The sequence below is a fragment of the Pleurodeles waltl genome, chromosome 10, assembly GCF_031143425.1.
Source record: "Pleurodeles waltl isolate 20211129_DDA chromosome 10, aPleWal1.hap1.20221129, whole genome shotgun sequence".
Lineage (NCBI taxonomy): Eukaryota > Metazoa > Chordata > Amphibia > Caudata > Salamandridae > Pleurodeles > Pleurodeles waltl.
Genome location: NC_090449.1, coordinates 427857101 through 427879797, shown reverse-complemented (window position 1 = coordinate 427879797; position 22697 = coordinate 427857101). Strand labels below are relative to the sequence as shown.

Here is a 22697-nt window from a genome sequence, read left to right as displayed (position 1 = left end):
AGGGCCCTGATGCCAAGAAAGGTCTCTAAGGGCTGCAGCATGTCTTATGCCACCCTAGAGACCCCTCACTCAGCACAGACACACTGCTTACAAGCCTGTGTGTGCTAGTGAGAACAAAATGAGTAAGTCGACATGGCACTCCCCTCAGGGTGCCATGCCAGCCTCTCACTGCCTATGCAGTATAGGTAAGACACCCCTCTAGCAGGCCTTACAGCCCTAAGGCAGGGTGCACTATACCATAGGTGAGGGTACCAGTGCATGAGCATGGTACCCCTACAGTGTCTAAACAAAACCTTAGACATTGTAAGTGCAGGGTAGCCATAAGAGTATATGGTCTGGGAGTCTGTCAAACACGAACTCCACAGCACCATAATGGCTACACTGAAAACTGGGAAGTTTGGTATCAAACTTCTCAGCACAATAAATGCACACTGATGCCAGTGTACATTTGATTGTAAAATACACCACAGAGGGCACCTTAGAGGTGCCCCCTGAAACTTGACCGACTATCTGTGTAGGCTGACTAGTTTTAGCAGCCTGCCACAAACCGAGACATGTTGCTGGCCCCATGGGGAGAGTGCCTTTGTCACTCTGAGGCCAGTAACAAAGCCTGCACTGAGTGGAGATGCTAACACCTCCCCCAGGCAGGAATTGTCACACCTGGCGGTGAGCCTCAAAGGCTCACCTCCTTTGTGCCAACCCAGCAGGACACTCCAGCTAGTGGAGTTGCCCGCCCCCTCCGGCCAGGCCCCACTTTTGGCGGCAAGGCCGGAGAAAATAATGAGAAAAACAAGGAGGAGTCACTGGCCAGTCAGGACAGCCCCTAAGGTGTCCTGAGCTGAAGTGACTCTAACTTTTAGAAATCCTCCATCTTGCAGATGGAGGATTCCCCCAATAGGGTTAGGATTGTGACCCCCTCCCCTTGGGAGGAGGCACAAAGAGGGTGTACCCACCCTCAGGGCTAGTAGCCATTGGCTACTAACCCCCCAGACCTAAACACGCCCTTAAATCTAGTATTTAAGGGCTACCCTGAACCCTAGAAAATTAGATTCCTGCAACTACAAGAAGAAGGACTGCCTAGCTGAAAACCCCTGCAGCGGAAGACCAGAAGACGACGACTGCCTTGGCTCCAGAAACTCACCGGCCTGTCTCCTGCCTTCCAAAGATCCTGCTCCAGCGACGCCTTCCAAAGGGACCAGCGACCTCGACATCCTCTGAGGACTGCCCCTGCTTCGAAAAGACAAGAAACTCCCGAGGACAGCGGACCTGCTCCAAGAAAAGCTGCAACTTCGTTTCCAGCAGCTTTAAAGAACCCTGCAAGCTCCCCGCAAGAAGCGTGAGACTTGCAACACTGCACCCGGCGACCCCGACTCGGCTGGTGGCGATCCAACACCTCAGGAGGGACCCCAGGACTACTCTGATACTGTGAGTACCAAAACCTGTCCCCCCTGAGCCCCCACAGCGCCGCCTGCAGAGGGAATCCCGAGGCTTCCCCTGACCGCGACTCTTTGAACCTAAAGTCCCGACGCCTGGGAGAGACCCTGCACCCGCAGCCCCCAGGACCTGAAGGACCGGACTTTCACTGGAGGAGTGACCCCCAGGAGTCCCTCTCCCTCGCCCAAGTGGAGGTTTCCCCGAGGAATCCCCCCCTTGCCTGCCTGCAGCGCTGAAGAGATCCCGAGATCTCTCATAGACTAACACTGCGAACCCGACGCCTGTTCCTACACTGCACCCGGCCGCCCCCGCGCTGCTGAGGGTGAAATTTCTGTGTGGACCTGTGTCCCCCCCGGTGCCCTACAAAACCCCCCTGGTCTGCCCTCCGAAGACGCGGGTACTTACCTGCAAGTGGACCGGAACCGGGGCACCCCCTTCTCTCCATTCTAGCCTATGTGTTTTGGGCACCACTTTGAACTCTGCACCTGACCGGCCCTGAGCTGCTGGTGTGGTGACTTTGGGGTTGCTCTGAACCCCCAACGGTGGGCTACCTTGGACCAAGAACTGAACCCTGTAAGTGTCTTACTTACCTGGTAAAACTAACAAAAACTTACCTCCCCCAGGAACTGTGAAAATTGCACTAAGTGTCCACTTTTAAAACAGCTATTTGCGAATAACTTGAAAAGTATACATGCAATTTTGATGATTTGAAGTTCCAAAAGTACTTACCTGCAATACCTTTCGAATGAGATATTACATGTAGAATTTGAACCTGTGGTTCTTAAAATAAACTAAGAAAAGATATTTTTCTATATAAAAACCTATTGGCTGGATTTGTCTCTGAGTGTGTGTACCTCATTTATTGTCTATGTGTATGTACAACAAATGCTTAACACTACTCCTTGGATAAGCCTACTGCTCGACCACACTACCACAAAATAGAGCATTAGTATTATCTATTTCTACCACTATTTTACCTCTAAGGGGAACCCTTGGACTCTGTGCATGCTATTCCTTACTTTGAAATAGCACATACAGAGCCAACTTCCTACAACACTTATAAAAGAATCTGAGCCCTGCTTTGTTATGGTAATGCAGAGTCCCTTTGCTTTTAGAGAGTTTTACGGTCCAGGATAACTTCTTGTCGAATCCGATCCCAGATAGTGTAAAAAATGAACTCTAGTCAAGGGTTCCCCTATATTTTGAATGTAGACTTCAAAGACTTCTCTTGATTTACTATCATGAATTCCCCTCTGCAAAGAACAGTATTGGTATTCTATCTCCGCCCAACATGTGGGAGCTCCCAAGTTCATGTTTTGAAGAATTTGGCGCACATCATTTTTTAATACATTGAATAGTAGGTGCACAAGAATGCAGCCCTGCCCTATGGCCACACTTTATGGCAAAGTTCGGCATCAATTCCACTTTTACATTATATCGGACAGCTGCTGTTTTGTTAGGATTGCTGTCACTGTCACTAATTTAGAGAGAAGACTCATTTAATGGCGGGATTGCCACTAGATGGACCTATTAGAGTCAAATGTATTTTGAGATCGGTGAACTTCTTTTACAAAGTTGTGTTTTTAATATGGACATATTTTAGGCTTATGTTGTATAACCCCATCGCTTGATCGATCTTTTTGTGGACTTTTCTGACTCCCGCCTGAAATTCTGACTATTCTCTTTTCCTCGAGCCAGGATTCCATTCTGGTGAGGAGGGCTTTTCTGTAAATCTTCCTAGCACCGTCTAGCGACGAGATTGGACAATAGTTAGCTGGGTCATTCTGTGCGCTGTTTTTATGGAGAGGGATTATGATTGATAATTTCCATGATCCTAGAATCTCCTCCGCTTTCCAGGCTGCATTTAAACACTGAGGGTACCCATAAGGATAGATTATTGTGATAGGTATTGCTTGGCTCACTCTCAGGCATAATAGCTGTGCGTATGTCCCCTTCTGAGAACTCCCAAGCCCATTTCCTGCAGTTGGATGGCACAGGTGACCAGGCATCAGAACATTATAGAGGTGGACCACCCTTAGTTGTGCCAGGAGAGAGCAATATTACTTTAAGGTTGTTGGGAGCTGTAGTTTTATATTTTGATTTGAAATGGTCAACCCGTATGGCAGAAGTGATGACTGGGTCCAAATATGTGATAATACCCTCTCTGCCCCAGTTGACCAGAAGCTTGTCCTGTCCTTGCCTCTTAAAGGGCAGGCCAGGCAGGCATATGTAAATGAGACTTTTATATTTAGTAAGACTCTTGTATTCTTTTTGCAATGACTTCAAGCGGACTTCTACCTCTTCCCAATAATTTCTCGTTCTTAATGTAAAATAGAGCCTGCTTCATCTTTGCGCATTCTGAGTCATACCAGTCTATGCTAGTTATCATTGGGGATCCCAGCGCTGTGTAGAGACCTGGCTGGTCCACCACCTGCAGATTGAGTTACAGTCATTAAAGTGGAAAATGTCTAAATGGTAGCCTGGTTAGAGGTTTCCTTTTCATCTAGGGTTTTCTTGTATACCTGTTGCCACCAAGTGCAGATGGCTAGACTATACGTTTTTTTGTTGCATTCAGGATACCAGCTAAAATCTTTCCTAATAATTTTTGCTAGCTGGTTACCAGAGGTCTTTCTGAAAGGTAGAATTCCAGGAAGTGTAGTCGGGCAAGGGTGTGTGTGATTGTGACGATTAGTGGGTTGTGATCACTGTAGAGTCTCCTGGCAACTGCCATATCACTGATTTAGCTCAGTGCCTCCTGGTTAGTTAAAACCTAATCAGTTAGGCTCTCTAGATAACCAGATCTGAAGGTGTATTGTGCCTGGTGGTCCAATGGGATGCGGCCATTGAGTGAAAAATATTTTTGTTCAGGAGCAAGGCTTGAGCTGTGTTAAGGACTATAATCTGCGAGTCAGTTGGAAATCCAATATATTGAAGGGGTAACACCAAAAGGAATTGGATCAAGCAATTGAGATTCTATATGTAGCCATAATGGGGTGTTTTGCTTGTAGTTTAGGAACCTCCAAGATTTGTGAGTTAACAGAAAAGCTATCAGGCAAATGTGGATAGCTAAAGACCACCTTTTAAGGTGTTTGTTCTTTTTAAGGGTATCAGAGGCTATTCTGGCTCTCTTGCCCTTCCAAAGTTGACCAGAAGAGTGATCATCATCATCTTTATTGATTCAGTTCTAACCCACCACAATGAAATTAGGTGACCATAAGACCAGGAGGTCCTTAATTGTGGACAGTAGTTTATTCTCATAACTGTTGTGGATTCCTTCAGGTCATTGAAAAGCCAAAACCCTGAAATATTTAATCAAAGAAGATTGTCATTTTAGACTTCAGTCTCCCATGATCTCTGATTAGGAGTAAGCATACAAGGGAAAAACTTTTCTCTATTGAGGGTGTAACCCGACACTAGCGAGTAACAATGAATCTTCTGTAAAAGGAGCGGAACAGCATGGCCAGCTGATCATAAAATTGTCTGCATATGTGGCAACTAACTGCCTACCTGATGGGAAGAAGACTCCTCTAATATTCAAGTTAGAGTGTAAATCTGTAAGTAAAGGTACTAACACTAACCAGTAAAGAAAGGCTGATAGGCGCAGCCCTGTCATGTGCCCTGTGAGAGCTTAAAGGAATGGGACAGGTGACCATTTACTCTCACTTTCGCCTCAAGGTTTGACTATAATGCCATATTCATGTGAATAAAGTCATTACCCAGATCATGTTTCCCAAATGCACCTTGTAATAAGGTCCTTGATACTTTGTCAGAAGAACTTCTCTGCATCAAGGGCCAAGGCAGCAATGGACGAGTGTACAGTTTTGGCGTTGTTCAGGACATGACAAAATAGTCCGATATCATTGGCAGCTAGTCTGCCTTTGAGAAAACCGGTTTGGGCTGGATGTATAAGTCTATGAAAGTCCTTCCAGGAAGAAGGAAAGTATTTCTGTGTAGATTTTGCAGTCAGATTTAATAAGGGAAATAGTCCTGAAGTTTTTAGCATCCAATTGATCTTTCCCTCCTTTGAGGATAGCTACAATGGTGGTAGAGGATGAAGCATCCAGAGTGAAACCAGAGGATGTGTATTGATGGAATATGTCACAAAGGACTTTGTAGAATTTCCCCGAGTATCCGTCCGGGCTGGGGCCTTCCCTGATTTAAGACTATGGATAGACTTTCTAATTTCAGCCTGGTTAGAAGCTACATTGATGGCTTCTCTCTCTTCTTGGGTAATGGACTAGAAGGTCATGAGCTTTGAGAAGAATTCTCTACAGTCCTCTGTATTACTCACCCCATAGCGATAATATAATGTGGAGTAAAAGTCCAGAAAGGAATGAAGAATGTTAGGAGTTGTGGTAACAGTTTCCCCTTTACCATCTCTGATGGCATGTAGCATGAATTTCCCCTTAATTAATTTTAATTAAATCACTAAAGATTTCCCTGCTCAGTTTCTACCACAAGCTTTTCCAGCCTTAATTATTTCTATCCATTTCTGGGCTGTCATACTCTGGATTTTATTGTACTCGTACTTGAGGTTCTGCAGGTGAGATAGGGTAGATGTATCCTTAGTACCGTAAAGAGTTTTCTTCATCTTTTTTATTTTGCGTTCTGACTTTCTCAGTTGCATGAATTGTTTTTTTTTGTGACCTCAGACTTATAACCCCCCTTAATGTTGTTTTCAGAGCATCCCAACTAACAACCGGTGAGGTTTCCGATATGGCGTTTTCTTTCAGAAATTGGAAGAGTGCTATAAAGATGAAGTGTGTGGAGTGTGTATCTTCCAGTAAAGCCTCATTAAGCCTCCTTTGTCTAGGTCTTCTAGATATGTCCCCTATAAAATTATATGGATGCATACACATGCATTATCAGATATTTCAGTTGGTTACAGTTTGGGGCTTGAGGATAGCTGGAGTGTTCCCAACCAACAAGTAGTCCATTGTAGAAAAAGAGTTATGGAGAACAGAATGTAAAATCACTTTTTGTAGGGTTATAGCTACTCCAAATGTCAATTAATTTGTGGTTCCCATAGAATTGTTTCATGCTTGTATGAGATTTACTGCCTAAGAATTTTATATTCAAAATCCTGTCTAAAACACCATCCATTGGTAAGTTGATGTCCCTACCTACTATCATATCGAGATCTCCCGGTAAGTGTAAGTTGATGTCCCTACCTACTATCATATCGAGTTCTCACGGTAAGTTTGAAACATTCTTATTCAAGTCCAACCAAAACTGTGCTGAATTATCTGAGGGGCATAGATGTAAAAATACATAGAAAGCGTTATCATTATTTTTGGCCCTGCTTACCAGCCATCTACCTTGACTGTCATGGCAGTGAGATTCTATATCTAAACTAGATTTCTTTGATACCCGTGTAAAAACACAATTTTCTTTGAGTCTCAGGAGTTCAGTTATCTGCCACCCATGAGCTATAGAAATTGGCATGTCGAAGGAATTCAAGTCTAGTTTCTTGCAGTATGATATCCCCTTTTAGTCCACAACAGTAGTTCTCAATTTTCCTCCTCTTAGTGGGATGATTCAAGCTTTTGGTATTAAGTGAAAGGACTCTTAGTATTTCACCAGCCATAATATTGGGTTATATCATTAATGACCAAGCATGCTCAAGGAAACTGTGGATGCTTGGGAACCTTATTCCAGGTTTCTCTGTGTGTGTTGTGAACATGTTGCCATAGTACATAACAATGAGGAGTAAGTAAAGTATAGATGTGCAAGTTCCAAACTGCAGAACAGTAAGAGGCAAATGTAATGCATAGGTTGTCTTAAAAGGGATAGCGTGGCGAGCAATTAGTAGACAGGCGTGTTTTATAAAGGAAAGAAAGACTTTGAAGGGGGAGGAGGGGGACCAGCAGCAAGAAAAAAAAAAAACAGCATAAAGAGAAACCAAGATCTTCATGTGAAAAAACAACCCCCAATACCACCTCACTGAGGAGCATTGACAATGTTCGGCCCCACCCCACTGTGTATTTAGAGCATGAGGCGCAACAAACTAGCGTGCATTGGTTAGAGGTCCGCCAAACCTTGCGTATGTGTGTGTGTATATATGTATGTATATATATATATATATATATATATATATATGTATGTATATATATATATATATATATACACAATATTTTTTCGACCAAGGATTAGCAGTGCACTCCATCAAAGGTAAATAAGCCTTATTTTATTGTAAGACTGGAAACACAGGAACAACGCGTTTCGACCAGAAGGACTTTTTCGAGTTCAAACATCCTGTCACTATTTCGGATCCTATTTATAGTAACACACTTATTACCATAACAATGCATACTGGGAGTTGTAGTTCTATTAAATATAGACTAAGTAAACAATATTAATCAGTCTAATAAATTTAAATTCAATTAAAATAAATTATCATGAAGTTAAGCAAACCAAGATCACAAACAATACAAAAAATAATACAAAAAATACAGGATTAATCCAATTTCGAATATAAACAGATAAGTGTCAGATATCATATAAATATCAAGTTCATTTCATATACCCCAACCAACTTCACTATCATACTCCTAATTCTCACAATATTATTCCCAAAATACTCAAATGATTTTCTCTACAAATAATATCATTGTTAAATTTAAACAAATTATATATATATATCAAATACGTGTAAATAAAAATAAATATGAAAATATTAATACCTCTGTAGCATGTAAATCAATCTTGTCCAAATACTTTTTGTTTATATATATATATATATATATATATATATCAAATATAACAAGACTATATCATTTTCATTTTCAAAACAATTAATAAGATGACTGTTACACATGCTCATAAAGGTGGTCAAGAAAATTGCTACAGTAGTCGTGATTAAATTTTTTTAACCTCTCAAAATAAATAAAAATCTAAGATGTGTAGGAGTTCCAAACCTACAAGTGAACATAAAGTTCCTCATCATTGTTCATCCCAAAAGGGGCCCTCGTTTTCATCTGTATTATATACCTCAATTCAAGTTGCCTTATTTTTTTTAACTCTAGCACCTCCCCTTTCGTGCTCTGGGATGTGGTCAATACCATAATATCTTAGAGTTTTCCAATCGTTTTGTGTATGTCTCTGTAAATGTCTGGCTGTTGCATATGCATAATCTTTGTGAGTAATGGCTCTGATATGTTCAAGGATTCTTTTCTTTAATGCACAAATTGTGCTGCCAATATATTTGAGGCCTCAATGACATTCTATGATGTAGAATACAAATTTAGTGTCACATGTAATCTTGTGCTTGATAATAAATTCTTGTCCATTTAAGAATTTAACTTTTTTCAATGATTGCCCTATTTTACAAGCCTTGCAGTGATTACATTTAAAGAATCCCTTTTGCTCCATCTGTAGCCAGTTCCGATCTTTTTCTAAGACAAAATGACTTTTTACTACCATATCCTTAATGCTTGGTGCCTTCTTGTATGAGAACAACGGCTTGGGGCCAACTAAAGGTCCCAAGTCTGGGTCCCTACTGATTATCTTCCAGTGTTTGAACAAAATGTTCTTTATAAGAGTGCTTTCTTTAGTATATTTCATAATCATCCTAACTGTTTCCTTTGAATTTCTATCTCTTTTGTTAAACAAAAAATCCTCTCGTTTTTTGGACTGAATTGCATTTAAATTATTCTTGAGGATCTTCTCATTATATCCTCGAGTCTCAAATCTTTCATACGTTTCATCACATTTGAGTAATAGATCTTTTTCATTTGAACAATTTCTCCTCATTCTAATAAATTCACCCAAAGGAATACTATTAATCAAAGATTTAGGATGAAAGCTTTTACCATGTAGTATCCTATTGCATGCAGTCTCTTTTCGAAACACTGTTGTTTCAATTTTATTGTTTTCAATGTAAATAGTGATATCCAAAGAATTAATCGATGTTTTACTAGTTTCGCAAGTGAATTTGAGACCCACTTCATTATCATTTAGAATATTGAAATATTGCATAAATTCATCCTTTGATCCATTCCAAATTATAAAAAGATCATCTATATAGCGGACCCAAAGTAATGCTTTCTCAGCAAATTCATCCTTGTTTTTTCCCCAAGCTATCTCTCTTTCCCACCAACCCATTACTAAGTTGGCATAGTTTGTAGAAAATGAAATGCCCAAGGCAGTGCCACATAATTGGTGAAAAATCTCATGATTAAAAATGAAAATATTATTTCTTAAACACATATCAATCATCTCTAGCAGCATTTTTGAATGTTCTAACTCTGAAATGTTTCACAGGCATTTAAACCAATTTTATGATTGATAGATGTATAGAGAGAGACTACATCTATTGTGACCAGTAAATAACTTTGGTGCTAGTCCAGATCTAATAGAATTTTTAGAAGATCTCCAGAGTCCTTAATGTATGAGCTCAATGACTTCACAATAGGAGCTAAATAGACATCTACATAGTTCGAAACTCTTTCAAACAATGAGTCACATGCCGACACTATTGGTCTTCCTGGTGGCGATGTCAGTGATTTATGAATTTTCGGCAAAAAGTAAATAGTAGGTAAAGTTGGATTTTCTTTTTTCAGATACATATATTCCTCACGATCAAAGTAACAATTGTGGGTGCCAGTTATCTAATTTAGTATGTAAGAGAAGGGTCATATTCTTGATAGGATTTTTTTTATCAATTTCTTATACTCAGCTGAATTATTCAATTGCCTAAAAGCCTCTGCACATAGTCGGATGTATTTAGGATGACAACATTTCCTCCTTTGTCTGCTGGTTTTATTACAATATGATTATTTTCCATCATACTTTTTAATGCCAATCGTTCATTCTTTGTCAAATTCTCTGTATGCCTTATTAATCTTTTGTTTTGTAGACGTTCCAAGCCTTCTAGAATCAATTCTGAGTACAGATCTATTTTATTGCCTGGTGATAATACAGGACAAAACTTTGATTTTTCTTTCAGACCAGATGATTTATGGCATTTGTATTGATGTCTAATTGTTGCAAAACTTCCGTTTCGGTATAGTCCTCATCCTGTAAATTGTGAGTTAAATAAAAAAAAAATTAAGATCTGTGACTTGAATTAGGAATATGATAGTGAAGTTGGTTGGGGTATATGAAATGAACTTGATATTTATATGATATGACATTTATCTGTTTATATTCGAAATTGGATTAATCCTGTATTTTTTGTATTGTTTGTGATCTTGGTTTGCTTAACTTCATGATAATTTATTTTAATTGAATCTAAATTTATTAGACTGATTAATATTGTTTACTTAGTCTATATTTAATAGAACTACAACTCCCAGTATGCATTGTTATGGTAATAAGTGTGTTACTATAAATAGGATCCAAAATAGTGACAGGATGTTTGAACTCGAAAAAGACCTTCTGGTCGAAACGCGTTGTTCCTGTGTTTCCAGTCTTACAATAAAATAAGGCTTATTTGCCTTTGATGGAGTGCACTGTTAATCCTTGGTTGATAAAATATTTTCATGGGTTCGGCTCACCCATAGCAGTGGCACCGGTACTTTGAGCGCGGCGCCTTTTTGAACAGAGCCGCTTTGCTTTTACAAATATATATATATATTACCTGAAAGCATTTGTGAACCTTCATAAGAATGAGCAAAGATCTTGGTACATGCGGTATAGGAAAGGAAAACCCCACCCCCAAGAGTCCCCAGACGTGCCACAAGAAGAGAAAAGCCAAGTCTTACAACAAGATATCCAGGTAAGATTCATGTTGATAGCAAAATCCATACCAAGAGAGAATATTGGAGAGTTCTGCAAGTCATTAAGTCATTATTATGAAATCAAGATTCCACATCTATTGAGATTGAGGAAGAGCTATACTTCTGTAAGTCCAGAGGTTCTGCAAAGATCAGAACTGTCCCTTTGTGGGTTATTTTGAACTTAGCTGGGCTCATAAATTAGAAGGGGATAGCTAGGTACGTCAGGGTCTGTTGTAGAGCCAGGAAGCATTTGTACTTCATCACGTCTCCTTGGAGTATTCTTGTATGATTCTAATATTAGCTCCATCCCATTGGATATGTTGCTCTGACGGTATGTGGGCTAGTTTCATTTTGGTATGATGGTACCCCAAAGGTCTAAAAAATCATTACTCTTGATGAGCCAACGGATGCATTTAGAAAATCTGCTAGATTGTAGCCTAAGAGTTCCTTCAACTTAAAATTGCTGGCTAAAGGATATATTTGCTTGAAAAAAACAGGCTTGCAGAAATACATTGCAGGAATTGGCCACTTGTGTTTCACCTCTCCTGGTAGCCCATACAGTCTTAGATTGCCCCTACGATTCTGATCTTCGAGTACTGATACTTCTCTGGACAAAGTCTTGTTCTGATGCAGCATCTCTGTTGGCTGTATTTTATGTGAGCCATTACTGTTCTCCTGGACGCTCATTCTCATTTCAGCTTGGGGGATTCTTCCCAGTATGTCTTTAAAGTCTTGTTTAAGGCCTTGCATCTTGTCCATATTGAACTTGGTGTCTTGTGCTAAATCATGTAGAACATGCAAATGTTGCAAGATAAGATGTATGTTCGTCGTTGAGTGCTGTTTCTGTTTAACAGGCAAATTGGGGATTAGGAATTCCGCCCTAGATCGTTTATGGCTGAAATTAGTGTCCTTGGTGTCTTGGTGGTCCTTTAGTCTTTTTCAGTCAAACCTCAACCATTATGAGAGGGAAGGTGGTTAAAATGTTAAAGTGTGATCAGAAGCCCCACAGCTTACACCTTCAGACAAGTGAATCTTGGAAATGGATCACAAATATTATTGTTTTTTTCTTCTAACTCAAGAGAAATACAGAGAATAGTACTCATGTAAGTGTGCTTTGTGCCGAAGAAACAGCACCTGAAGGGGGGTATGGCTCTGTACAGCGAGCTGCCAGAACTTTCTTTGCCGTACAGCATAACCAGGAGGAATTAGATCAGCCTCAGTCTAGAATCCGTGCAGTACCAGTTATGCCATTGTGTTGTTTTCCTAAGAAGCAGCACCAAGAATGGGTATAGGTTTTGTATGTCAAGCTGTTACATAGTTTCACTTTGTATATCGAAACAACCAGCAAGAATCGGACCATCATTTGCCATGATGAGGAAATGTGGCTATGATGTGGTGATGGGGGTCACAGTTGTGCATTGCATCAGACATTGGGTATTTGACACTAAACACTGAGCTGAATGATGCTCATAAGTTGCATGTCATGACGAGTATTGATAGTAACAAGCTGCTACCTTCCGGAACCTGTTGCACATATGCGGTTAAGTCTCACCTTCCTCACTTCTGGGCATTGAGGTGCTTCCATAGGTTTGTTTCTATTCCACAATAAGCACACCCTGGGTGCAAAGCTGTGTGCTGCAGTCAATATTGCTCTGCATTTACAGGAGATGGTAGCGGCCATCTAGAGAAACTCCAGGGTCAAGTGTGTGAACCAGGCCTCAACAGAAGAAGTTCTCAGACCTCTCACTACAGTCAAACAGGTTTTTTAAACAAGCACCAGGACCTTCCTGATGAAAGGAGTGGGCCCAGGCACTTGGTGCACAGGAGTGCTGCCAAGCTCTGGTTCCTGCAGTGTGGTCGCAGAGCTCCTGTCTCAGGTGGCCATCATGCTCTGGTGCAGGCTACACCGCACCCCCATTTATGATTCTAGGGTACAAGTGCCCTTTATAAAGAAAACTTTAATTAAAAGGATGAATGCCAATATGTATTTGTAAAATGTGTTTTATTTACTTGAGGTTTTTTCTAATGGTAAAGCAGTGTATCATATTCTCCATTTTTTTTAAAATGTCAGTTAAATGAATTATTTTGCTGGCAGTACACCAGTCTGGTTTAGGTAGGGGCTACAGCTCAGAAATAACTTTGAAAATACTAGATGACATTAATTGGTTACTGGACGAAGATAAGAATGTGTCATCTCATCCTATCTGCAGTATTTGACACAGATGAACAGAGGAAGCTCATCAGCACATTTCCAAAATATCTGAAATATATAGTGGATATAGACAACCATATCTTAGATCAGCCTTGTGTGACAGAGTTCGTCAAGCATCAATCTCCTGCCTCTTTGTTTTCAGCTTATACGTAGAGACCTTGAATGCACATTTAGCAGAAATTAGAAGAGGTTGGGCAAAGTGCATTGGTACATATACGGCACAACTTTATCTAAAGACCTCATCACTGCAAAACGTTCTAACTTGTCTACATCAACCACGTATTTGGACGCAAGACTACTCACTAATGCTGAACCCACAACAGCCTAAATTCATTGTGTTCTCCATTAGATTAGAAGGAAACTTTTACCCTGTTCCACTCAGTAGAAAAATGATGGAAGGTTTCTTTGCCCCCTTCAGCATCTCAAAACTAAAATTCCTTGGCTTCACTTTGGATAGCACACAGTTTGACTTGAGCCTCATATAACTAGGCAAAAGCTGTACACTTCTGCCCTCATTTGTGTAAAAAAAAAAAATATATATATATTTTCTTATGTTAACTCATCTAAAATCAATAGCACATGCTTTAATAATCTCACGCCTGGGTGGTGGGAATGCTTACTTTCGGGAATTTCAGGTGCCTGCCTCTTTGTCATCAGAGTGATAACTTCGCCCAACTTCAAGGTTAACATCTGGTATGAAGATTTCCATTGGTTACCCAGGGAGCAATAGATTCTTTTGGTTGTCAATTTACCATTATCTAGAATATCAATTGTAGATTCAAATTTCAAGAAATTCTATTATAGTTATGCTTTTCCAAATGAGGGGGCGTAGCATTGAGATGGTAGAACACCAGTCTAGATTTTTGTCGCTAGTGCAGTTGTAGCTATTACTAAAGTGTAGAAAATTCATTGTCTTTATTTCTATTGTAATTTTGTTTTAGACTAGAAACCTTAATAGTGTTAGAAAACTTGTGAATTTACCATTCGATCTTCTACCTCAAATTTTCTCAGACTAGGATCAATTTGTATCTATAACAGATACAGTATTGCTATTTTTCAGTTAAGCACTTTATATTTATTAGCTAAAAATTAATTCAGTACTAATACGCTGTGTAAAATTTACCTGAAAAATTTAGCTCAATGTAATCTGTGCAATATATGACTATCTGTGATTAGGATATTTTGTTTATTATTGTACCTCAGAATAAATAATAATGAGTGTAAATAAATTGACTATATAGCTTTCAGAGTCATCCACCTAATTACACCTCTGTATTTTACCAACAATATCTGGCAAGTCAGACTCTAGAAATGAAAAGTCGCTGCTGCTGGAAATAAAAGAAACTGAATAAAATAAATCTGAACATCTCAAGCTGTAAAACTGTTTTCCTTAGGCTCTGCAACCACTTTCTGGAATTCTTTCTGCATTGAAATGAGTCCCTTTCTGAAGCTAGTCTTTAGAAATGGAATAAAAATACATTTATTTAATATGTATTCAAACTAATCTGCCACTTACTTTAAAAATCAAATTAAAAATCAAAATGACAGTACTACCTGCTTAAACTTTTCTAACTCCAACTTTCCACCCTCTCGATTACGCACTACTTTCTTTCTGAACTACAGACAACAGTTACTAATGCATGATTGTTTTTTTGCAGGTTCAGTTTCCCTTTTCTCTTCTACCTACAGGTGAGTTACTGATATTCAACCTGCAATGAGTTACTTATGTTTAATTATGTGTAATTTTGTTTTGGTGTAAAGTGTATCTGATAGAGACTTCTGGCTGCAGATAACTTACCTTTGAATTTCCTGGTGTCAGTTTGGAATCTGGAATTTTTTGCTATGCAGTACCCTGCATGCGCCGTCGGGTGGCATCACTCGGCTTTGCGTGGCGGCAGCATTGCTGGAGCGGTCTGTGACGTCACAGTCCCCTTATAAATGCACTGCACCAGCGCCCGTACATCAGTTCTCTTCCTTCATCGCCGGTTAAGCACAGGTCCAGATTCGAGCTACTCTGTCTTTTATGGCAGGCCTTTTTCGACCTTTTTGTTGAGTCTTTTGAAGTCTTTTGCAGGATGACATCGAGGAAGACTGGGTTCAAGCCATGTAGTGCCTGCCATCGCGCTATTTTGGTGACGGACTCCTATCAGGTATGTCTCTGGTCCCTCGACATAGACCACAACTCAGTTGTGTTCCGACTGCCGGGCCATGGCCCTGAAAGCTTTGAGAGAGCGGTCTCTGGAGCTCATGACGGCCCAGCAGTCGTCTACGGTTGGCGTGACTTCTAGGAGGACACGGTCCCGATCGAGGAGGAGGTTACAGTTACTCACTCGAGGTCTTCTGGGCACTCGGGAAGAGGCACAAGAAGAAGAAGTCCAAGTGGAATTCGACTTCACCATGCCTGTCAGCTGATGAGGCATCTCAGGCACATCGACATTCCAGGCACAATTCTGCAGAACTGATGTCAGGGCAGACTTCGAGCCTTTCCAGGAGCCAGAGCAACCCTCGCACAGCTCAAAGAGTTTTACGATGCCATGCGCCTCGTATTTGAGCGGGCTGCCTCTGTTGGTGTGCCTTCCGGCCCGGCAGGGGCCCCATTGGGTTTGACGCCAATGATTTTCGGCCTCTGCGCCATTGGGGACTCCAGGGTCCGATACCAGATCATGGGAGATGCCGAGTTCATAAAGTCAGCCTCCTCCAGCAATGCGCTTGATGTCAACGCTCCACTGGCACCCACCGGTGGAGCAAGCCCCATCCTTATCCCAGATGATCTGGAATGACGACGTACAACGTCTATTCCGACTTGGTCACCAGCAGGGACCGGATCAGTACCTGAGGCTTTTCTAGAACAGCCAGGTATAGGGGAGGAATGGGAGGGGCTTTGTGACCCTTTATAGTATGGGGAACTAGGGGAAGCCAGTGGACTGGACACTTCTCCAGATACTGCCATGCTCTCACCTCCTACTGTGGCTACAGAGGAGGGAGCTTCATATGGTATGGTGATTCATAGGGCTGCTGATGTCTTGGACCTAGATTTATTAAGGTGCCAGTCAGAACCAACCTCCTGACTGAGGTGCTTCAGCCGGGGGTTTCCACATCGGAGCCAATGTTACCATTCAATGAAGCACTCACTGATGTCCTGCTGGGGACGTGGTCCAAACACAGCACAGGGGCTCTTGTTAATAGGACTGTTGGCCTCCGCCATAGACCACCTCCAAATGATCCTAGTTTTCTTACCCAACACCCCACACCGGAGAGCTTGGTAGTCCAGGCCTCCACTTCCCATGGTGCCTTCCTTTCTGCTCACCCGGATAGGGAATCCAAGAGGCTGGATCAGCTTGGAAAGAAAATTTTTCATCCTCTAGCCTGACATTCAGATCCGTAAACACCTTACGCCTATTGGGCCGTTTTCCCCATACTTTGTGGGATATGGTGGCACACTTACTGCCCCAGTTCCTGGAGCGCGTGCGGGACACTGTCACACAAGCTGTAAAAGATGGGAGAGATGCAGCCAAGTTTACGATACAGTGTGGTTTGGACACAACTGACTCTCTGGGTAGGGTGATTTCATCGACAGTGTCCCTTCGACGCCACGTCTGACTCTTATGTCTGGCTTTTCGGGGGATGTCCAGACAAATCTTATGGATGATGGCTCGCGCCTATTTGGAGAGAAGGCAGACTCAGCGCTTGATCGTTTTAAGGACTCTCAAGCTACGGCCAGATATTTGGTACTCTCCGCGCTTGCTCACCAGCAGTCTACCTTTCGCCCCTTTTGAGACTTCAGAAGGGGTGTGGTACCACGCCACCCACAAGTCAGCCACCTTCCTCCATCATCTCAGCATCCAGTGTGAGGATGAGGTTGTGGTACCTTCAGACCCAGAGGGTCTGTCTAGAGGTCGGCCACTGCCAAGCCCCTCTCTTCCACAGCACACAAGTCCTCCTAGTATTGCTCTGCAAGACCCTGCTTGTCCAGTTGGAGGGAGGATTCAATTTCATCTCTCTCACTGGCGGTCCATAACATCGGACCAATGGGTCTTGCAGATCATACAGAAAGGATATTCCCTCCGCTTCCAGTCTTTCTCTCCCTTTATGCCTCCATTAAAAGAACGGCTGATGGAGGATCATTAGATCTTGCTCCGCAAGAAAGTTGCTGCTCTCTTGGCCAAGGCAGCCATAGAAATTGTCCAGATTTCATAAGTAAGCAGTGGTTGTTATTCCCACTACTTTCTGATTCCAAAAACTAACCAGGGCCCTATCTTGGATTTAGGGGACGTCAATCTCTTCCTCACAAAGGAGAAATTCAAGATGCTCAGGTCTTGTCTGCCCTAGACCAAGAAGACTGGATGGTAGCGTTGGATTTGCAAAATGCGTATTTTCACATCTCCATCCTGCCTGCCCACAGGCGCTACTTGAGGTTCAAGGTGGGCCACAAGCACTTTCAGTTTACCGTGCTTCCTTTCGGTCTCACCACTGCCCCTCAGGTGTTCACCAAAGTGATGGTGGTGGTAGCAGCTCAACTGTGCAGGTTCGGGGTTTCAGTCTTCCTCCTACCTTGACGACTGGCTATTGAAGGCTCCCACGCCCCAGGCTCTCGTCAGTCACCTTCAAACGATGGGGAACCAACTGCCTTCGCTGGAGTTTACTATAAATGTGTCAAAGTCACACCTGACTCCCTCTCAGAAGCTTCCTTTCATCATAGCCGTTCTGGACACAGTGCAGTTTCGGGCTTATCCTCCCAAGCAGCGAGCCCAGATATTCAGGTTATGAAACTGATATTTCGGCGCCTCTCCTGGATTTCGGTGAGACAGACTGAGGCTTTTGGGATTCATGATCTCTGGCATCCTGTTAGTCAAACATGCCAGATGGCATATGAGGGCTCTGCAGTGGGACCTGAAGTTCCACTGGGCGCAGCATCAGGGGAATCTTACCGACACGGCTCAGATCTTGGAGGGATCTATAAAGGACCTGCAGTGGTGGTTAGTGAACTGCAGTTGGGTCAGGGGCAGACTCTCCCTTCACCTACCAATTATCACAGTAGTCGCAGATGCGTTACTTCTGGGATAGGGAGGCCATCTGGGAGGGGCGGAGATCAGAGTCCTCTGGTCTCTGGCGGAATAAGGACTCCATATCAACTTATTGGCGCTCCGGGCGATCCAGCTGGCATTGAAAGCATTTCTTCCTGTTGTGAAAGGGAAGGTAGTGCAGGTGTTCACAGACAACACCACTGCAATGTGGTACTGCAACAAGCAGGGCGGTGTGGGTTCGTGGACCCTTTGTCAAGAGGCTCCGTCTCTGGACATGGCTGGAACAGCAGGGCATTAACCTGGTGGTTCAACACCTGGCAGGTTCTCTGACTCCAGGGCGGACAAACTCAGCCGTCGGTGCCTAGCGGATCACGAATGGTATCTCCTCTTGGAGGTGGCGCAAGGACTTTTTCAGCAGTGAGGAGAGCCTTGGTTAGATCTGTTCGCCTCCTCAGAGAACGCTCAATGTAAGCAGTATTGCGAGTTGGAGTTTCCAAGGCAGCAATTGCTCTGTGAATCTTTTCGTTGCGATTGGAATTCGAGCTTCCTGTATGCCTTTCCCCCCATACCACTTATGACCATAGTTCTCAAGAAGATCAAGAACGACCGTGGCCATGTAATTCTAGTGACTCCGGATTGGGCAAGGAGAGTTTGGTATCCTGAACTTCTGAAAATGAGCATCAATCCTCCAATCAGGTTGCCTCTTCTGGAGGATCTTCTGTCACAGCAGCAGGGGAAGGTTCTCCACCTGAACCTAACTCTGCATCCAAGTGAGTGGAGATTGAGCAGCACCAGTTGATGGCTTTTGACCTTCCTCCCGAAGTGTGTAAAGTTATTTTGGCAGCCAGGCATCCCTCCACTAAAACGATATACGCCTGCCTTTGGAAACGCTTTGTATATTATTGTACCGAAAAGTCTATTGATTCTCTTTCTGTTATTCTTCTCTTTATACCAGCAAGGTTCTGCCTTGGTTACTCTCAAGGGCTATCTTTCTGCCTTTTCTGCATTTCTTCGGCTACCTGATCAGCCTTCACTTTTCAAATCTCCCATTGTACATAGGTTCCTCAAAGGGCTTGTACATATGTTTACTCCTACGCCCTATGTTATGCACCAATGGGATTTAAATCTGGTCCTCACATTTCTTATGTGGGCTCCTTTTGAGCCCTTACACAACTGTCCCCTTTGGCTGCTCAGCATCAAAACAGCTTTCTTAGAGGCAATAACTTCTGACAGGAGGGTGAGTGGGATGCAAGCTCTTTCATCCAAGCCACCGTATCTCACCATGTTCCCAGTCAAGGTGGTTCTAAGAACACGTGCCTCTTTCCTCCCTAAGGTGGTGACCCCATTCCATTTGGGTCAGAATATCACCCTGCCCACTTTCTTTGTTCCACCGGATCCCTCTAAGAAAGAGGAGCGACTCCACCGGCTGGAGCCAAAAAGAGCGTTGTCGTTCTACCTTGACCACACAAAAGATTTCCGGGTGGATGACCAACTCTTTGTGGGGAACATGGGAGCAAAGATGGGTCGGGCAGTGAAGAAGAGAACCATTTTGCGATGGGTCGTTCTCTGTATCCAGATCTGCTACACATTAGCCAAGAAGCAGCCTCTTGAGAGCTCATTCTCCCAGGGGCAAAGCTGCTACCACTGGGCTAGCTCTGGGTGTTCCAGCCCTGGATATTTGTCAGGCAGCAAAGTGGGCATCTTTTCACACGTTTGCAAAACATTACTGCCTGGACAATTGGGTACGAAGAGACTGACACTTTGCCCACTCGGTCCTACAGGACTTTTTAGTGTAAGTAGAGGTATCCACAGCCTACCGCCAGGAGGTTATGGCTTGGGTATCTATTCAGAGGTAAGGAACCTGCAGCTGGAAGTCTCTGTCAGATGAACAAGTTACTTACCTTTGGTAACGCATTATCTGCTAGAGACTCTATCTAGCTGCAGATTCTTTACACCCACCCATGCCTCCGCGCTCTGTGGATATGTCTAGTAGGGTTAGAGTTTATCCCTTTTAGGGCCCTAGTTTTGCACCGGCGAACTGTTAGTCCCATCCATGACTGCACTTCTGGCGTGGAAGTTGTAGGTAAAAGAACTGACATATGCGTGCTGGGGTGGTGCCTTTATAGGTGACTGTGATGTCACAGACAGCTCCAAGGATGCCACGCAGAGCCGAGCAATGCCACCTGACAGCGCGCGCAGGGTACTGCTCAGTAAAAAAATTCTGGATTCCAAGCTGACCCCAGGAAATTCAAAGGTAAGGAATCTGCAGCTAGATAGTCTCTGCCAGGTAATGCGGTTACTATGATTTTGCAACCCTGTCTGGTGTGGGTTAATTAACACCTAGTATCAAAGATTCTGCCACAGTCTATATTCTATTTGTTTGTTACAGATCATCAGTGAGTGTGATTAATATTTGTATAGGGTAGGTGTGTTGCCAGAGATCTTTACCAGTTCTTGTACGTGCCATCTGCACCATCGATATGTGCATTGTCTGACTTGAGCTATGTGTATGAGGTAATATGGACTATGGTATCTTATTTTTTGGATACATTATACGTCTTCTTCCTAATGTTTGAAAGCCTATTTGTTATGCACACAAAGGTCTGCCAGTTATGGGCATATCCCTGCACTTCATCCTTTATTGTCTTCCATAACATTTCCTTCATTCGTAAAGGAATTTTGATCCCCGACGCCTCTCACCTTACTTAGGCAGGTGTCTGGGTTAGGCCTCCCTTTGTCCTGCCTCTTATCAGTCACATCTGTTGTGAGACTTAGTTGCAATTGTTCTCTTTTCTCTGCTCACTTGAAGATTTGAGTTCACTCCTGTGCTGTGGGTGTCTTTACCTGAATCAAGAAAGATTGTGTTGCCCTTGCACCCTACAAAGCTACAATCCAACGTTCACAGTCTCCCCTCAGTTATCAAGAACTTCTTTAAAACGTAGTGTCTTTTTTTTTATTGTTACTTCAAAGCACTTTAAGGCTCAGGAAAAAGAAATGTAGCAAATAGAATGAAGGGGAGTCCATTCAATGAGTAACCTGTTCTGATGGTCAATCATGACCCTTGTGCTTTGGTTTCCAAACATTTTCTGGACCACCTGTAGCTGGCTAAAAAACTGTAGTTTGGACTGAGTGTTCCAGAGTCTAGGACCATGTACCTACAATGATCTGCCTCACTGTTTCATCCTAAGAGAGTCTAAATGTTTACTGGTAAATGATGTATCCTGTATATACCGAGCTCTGCCACCTATCTTTCTGATTCCCCTGTGTCCTCTCTATCATCTCCACTGTGTTATAATCTCACTCCCTTGATAGGTACAGGTAGCAAACAAGCATACTTTTTCACAATGATGTCAATCAAGTTGGGGTCTCCGGGCCTATCCTGGTTTGCAGCTTCTGCAACAATGTGGATTTTGTGTTTTTATCCTGAAAGTGGCAATACCAAAGATCCTGTCTCCAAGCAATGCAACAAGCCCGTAATAGCAACAGGGAAGCACTCGGCCATGGACTACAGAAAGACAGGGAAGATAGGCCAGTCTGTATCACTATGTTCAATGTAGCATCAGAAAAAGTGAGCAAGATTATCAACAAACATTGGTGGATCTTGAGCAGTGGCCCCCTTAATTTACCAAACCTATGGTCCTGATTTAAAGTTTGGTGGAGGGGTTGTTCTGTCACAAAAGTGATCGATATCGTGTCTGCCGTATAACAAGTTCTATAGGCCATAATGGAATTGTAAAATGGCGGACAGGATATCTGTCACGTTTGTGACTGAGTAATCCGCCAAACTCTAAAGCAGGCTCTATGTGATCTAATGGACTACGGAGAAGCTTGAGGGACAACCTTGTACACACTTGTTTGCAAAAATCCTTAACAAGTACCATACAGACTGTGTAACTGTAATTAAGTGTTGCACATTGCCTCTTAATTTAAACCGGACTGGTTAATTTTAGTGTGTGTATCTGATTTACCCGGACTAGGATTGTGGTCCCTACTTAGAAAGGGTGCATACCTCTGCCAACTAGCGACCAAATATCTAACATTTTGTAACGTTTTTCAGTGTTAGTAATGTCTGGCCTGTGTGTATTGTCTTGTTAAGCGTGTGTAACCAACGGAGTGTGTAATTGCACAGTTATCACAATTTTAAATAGAAGTGCTAACTTGACACACCTTTGGATATACCCAATGATGTTTTGCACTGGCTGTAACCGCCTCCAGGTGTTTTTCTTAAGCAACTTCGCCAAGAGTCCCACACTTATTTAATGTAAGAGGTGTTGTAATATTGGGCCATTGGTTTGAGGTTGACTCATT

General features: G+C 42.6%; 1 protein-coding gene across 9 annotated transcripts in view; it reads left to right on the top strand.

The window, feature by feature from the left end:
• Positions 1-22697, top strand: part of HMOX2 (heme oxygenase 2) — an 815387-nt gene that overhangs the window by 67420 nt on the left and 725270 nt on the right. For all 9 annotated transcript variants that reach the window (XM_069210692.1, XM_069210685.1, XM_069210690.1 and 6 more), the window contains exon 2: positions 15024-15054. Coding sequence is in view for 1 of the 9 variants with exons in the window: in XM_069210683.1 (XP_069066784.1) it covers positions 15024-15054 (31 nt within the window). In the remaining 8 variants the exon portion in view is untranslated. The remainder of the gene's footprint in view (positions 1-15023; positions 15055-22697) is intronic.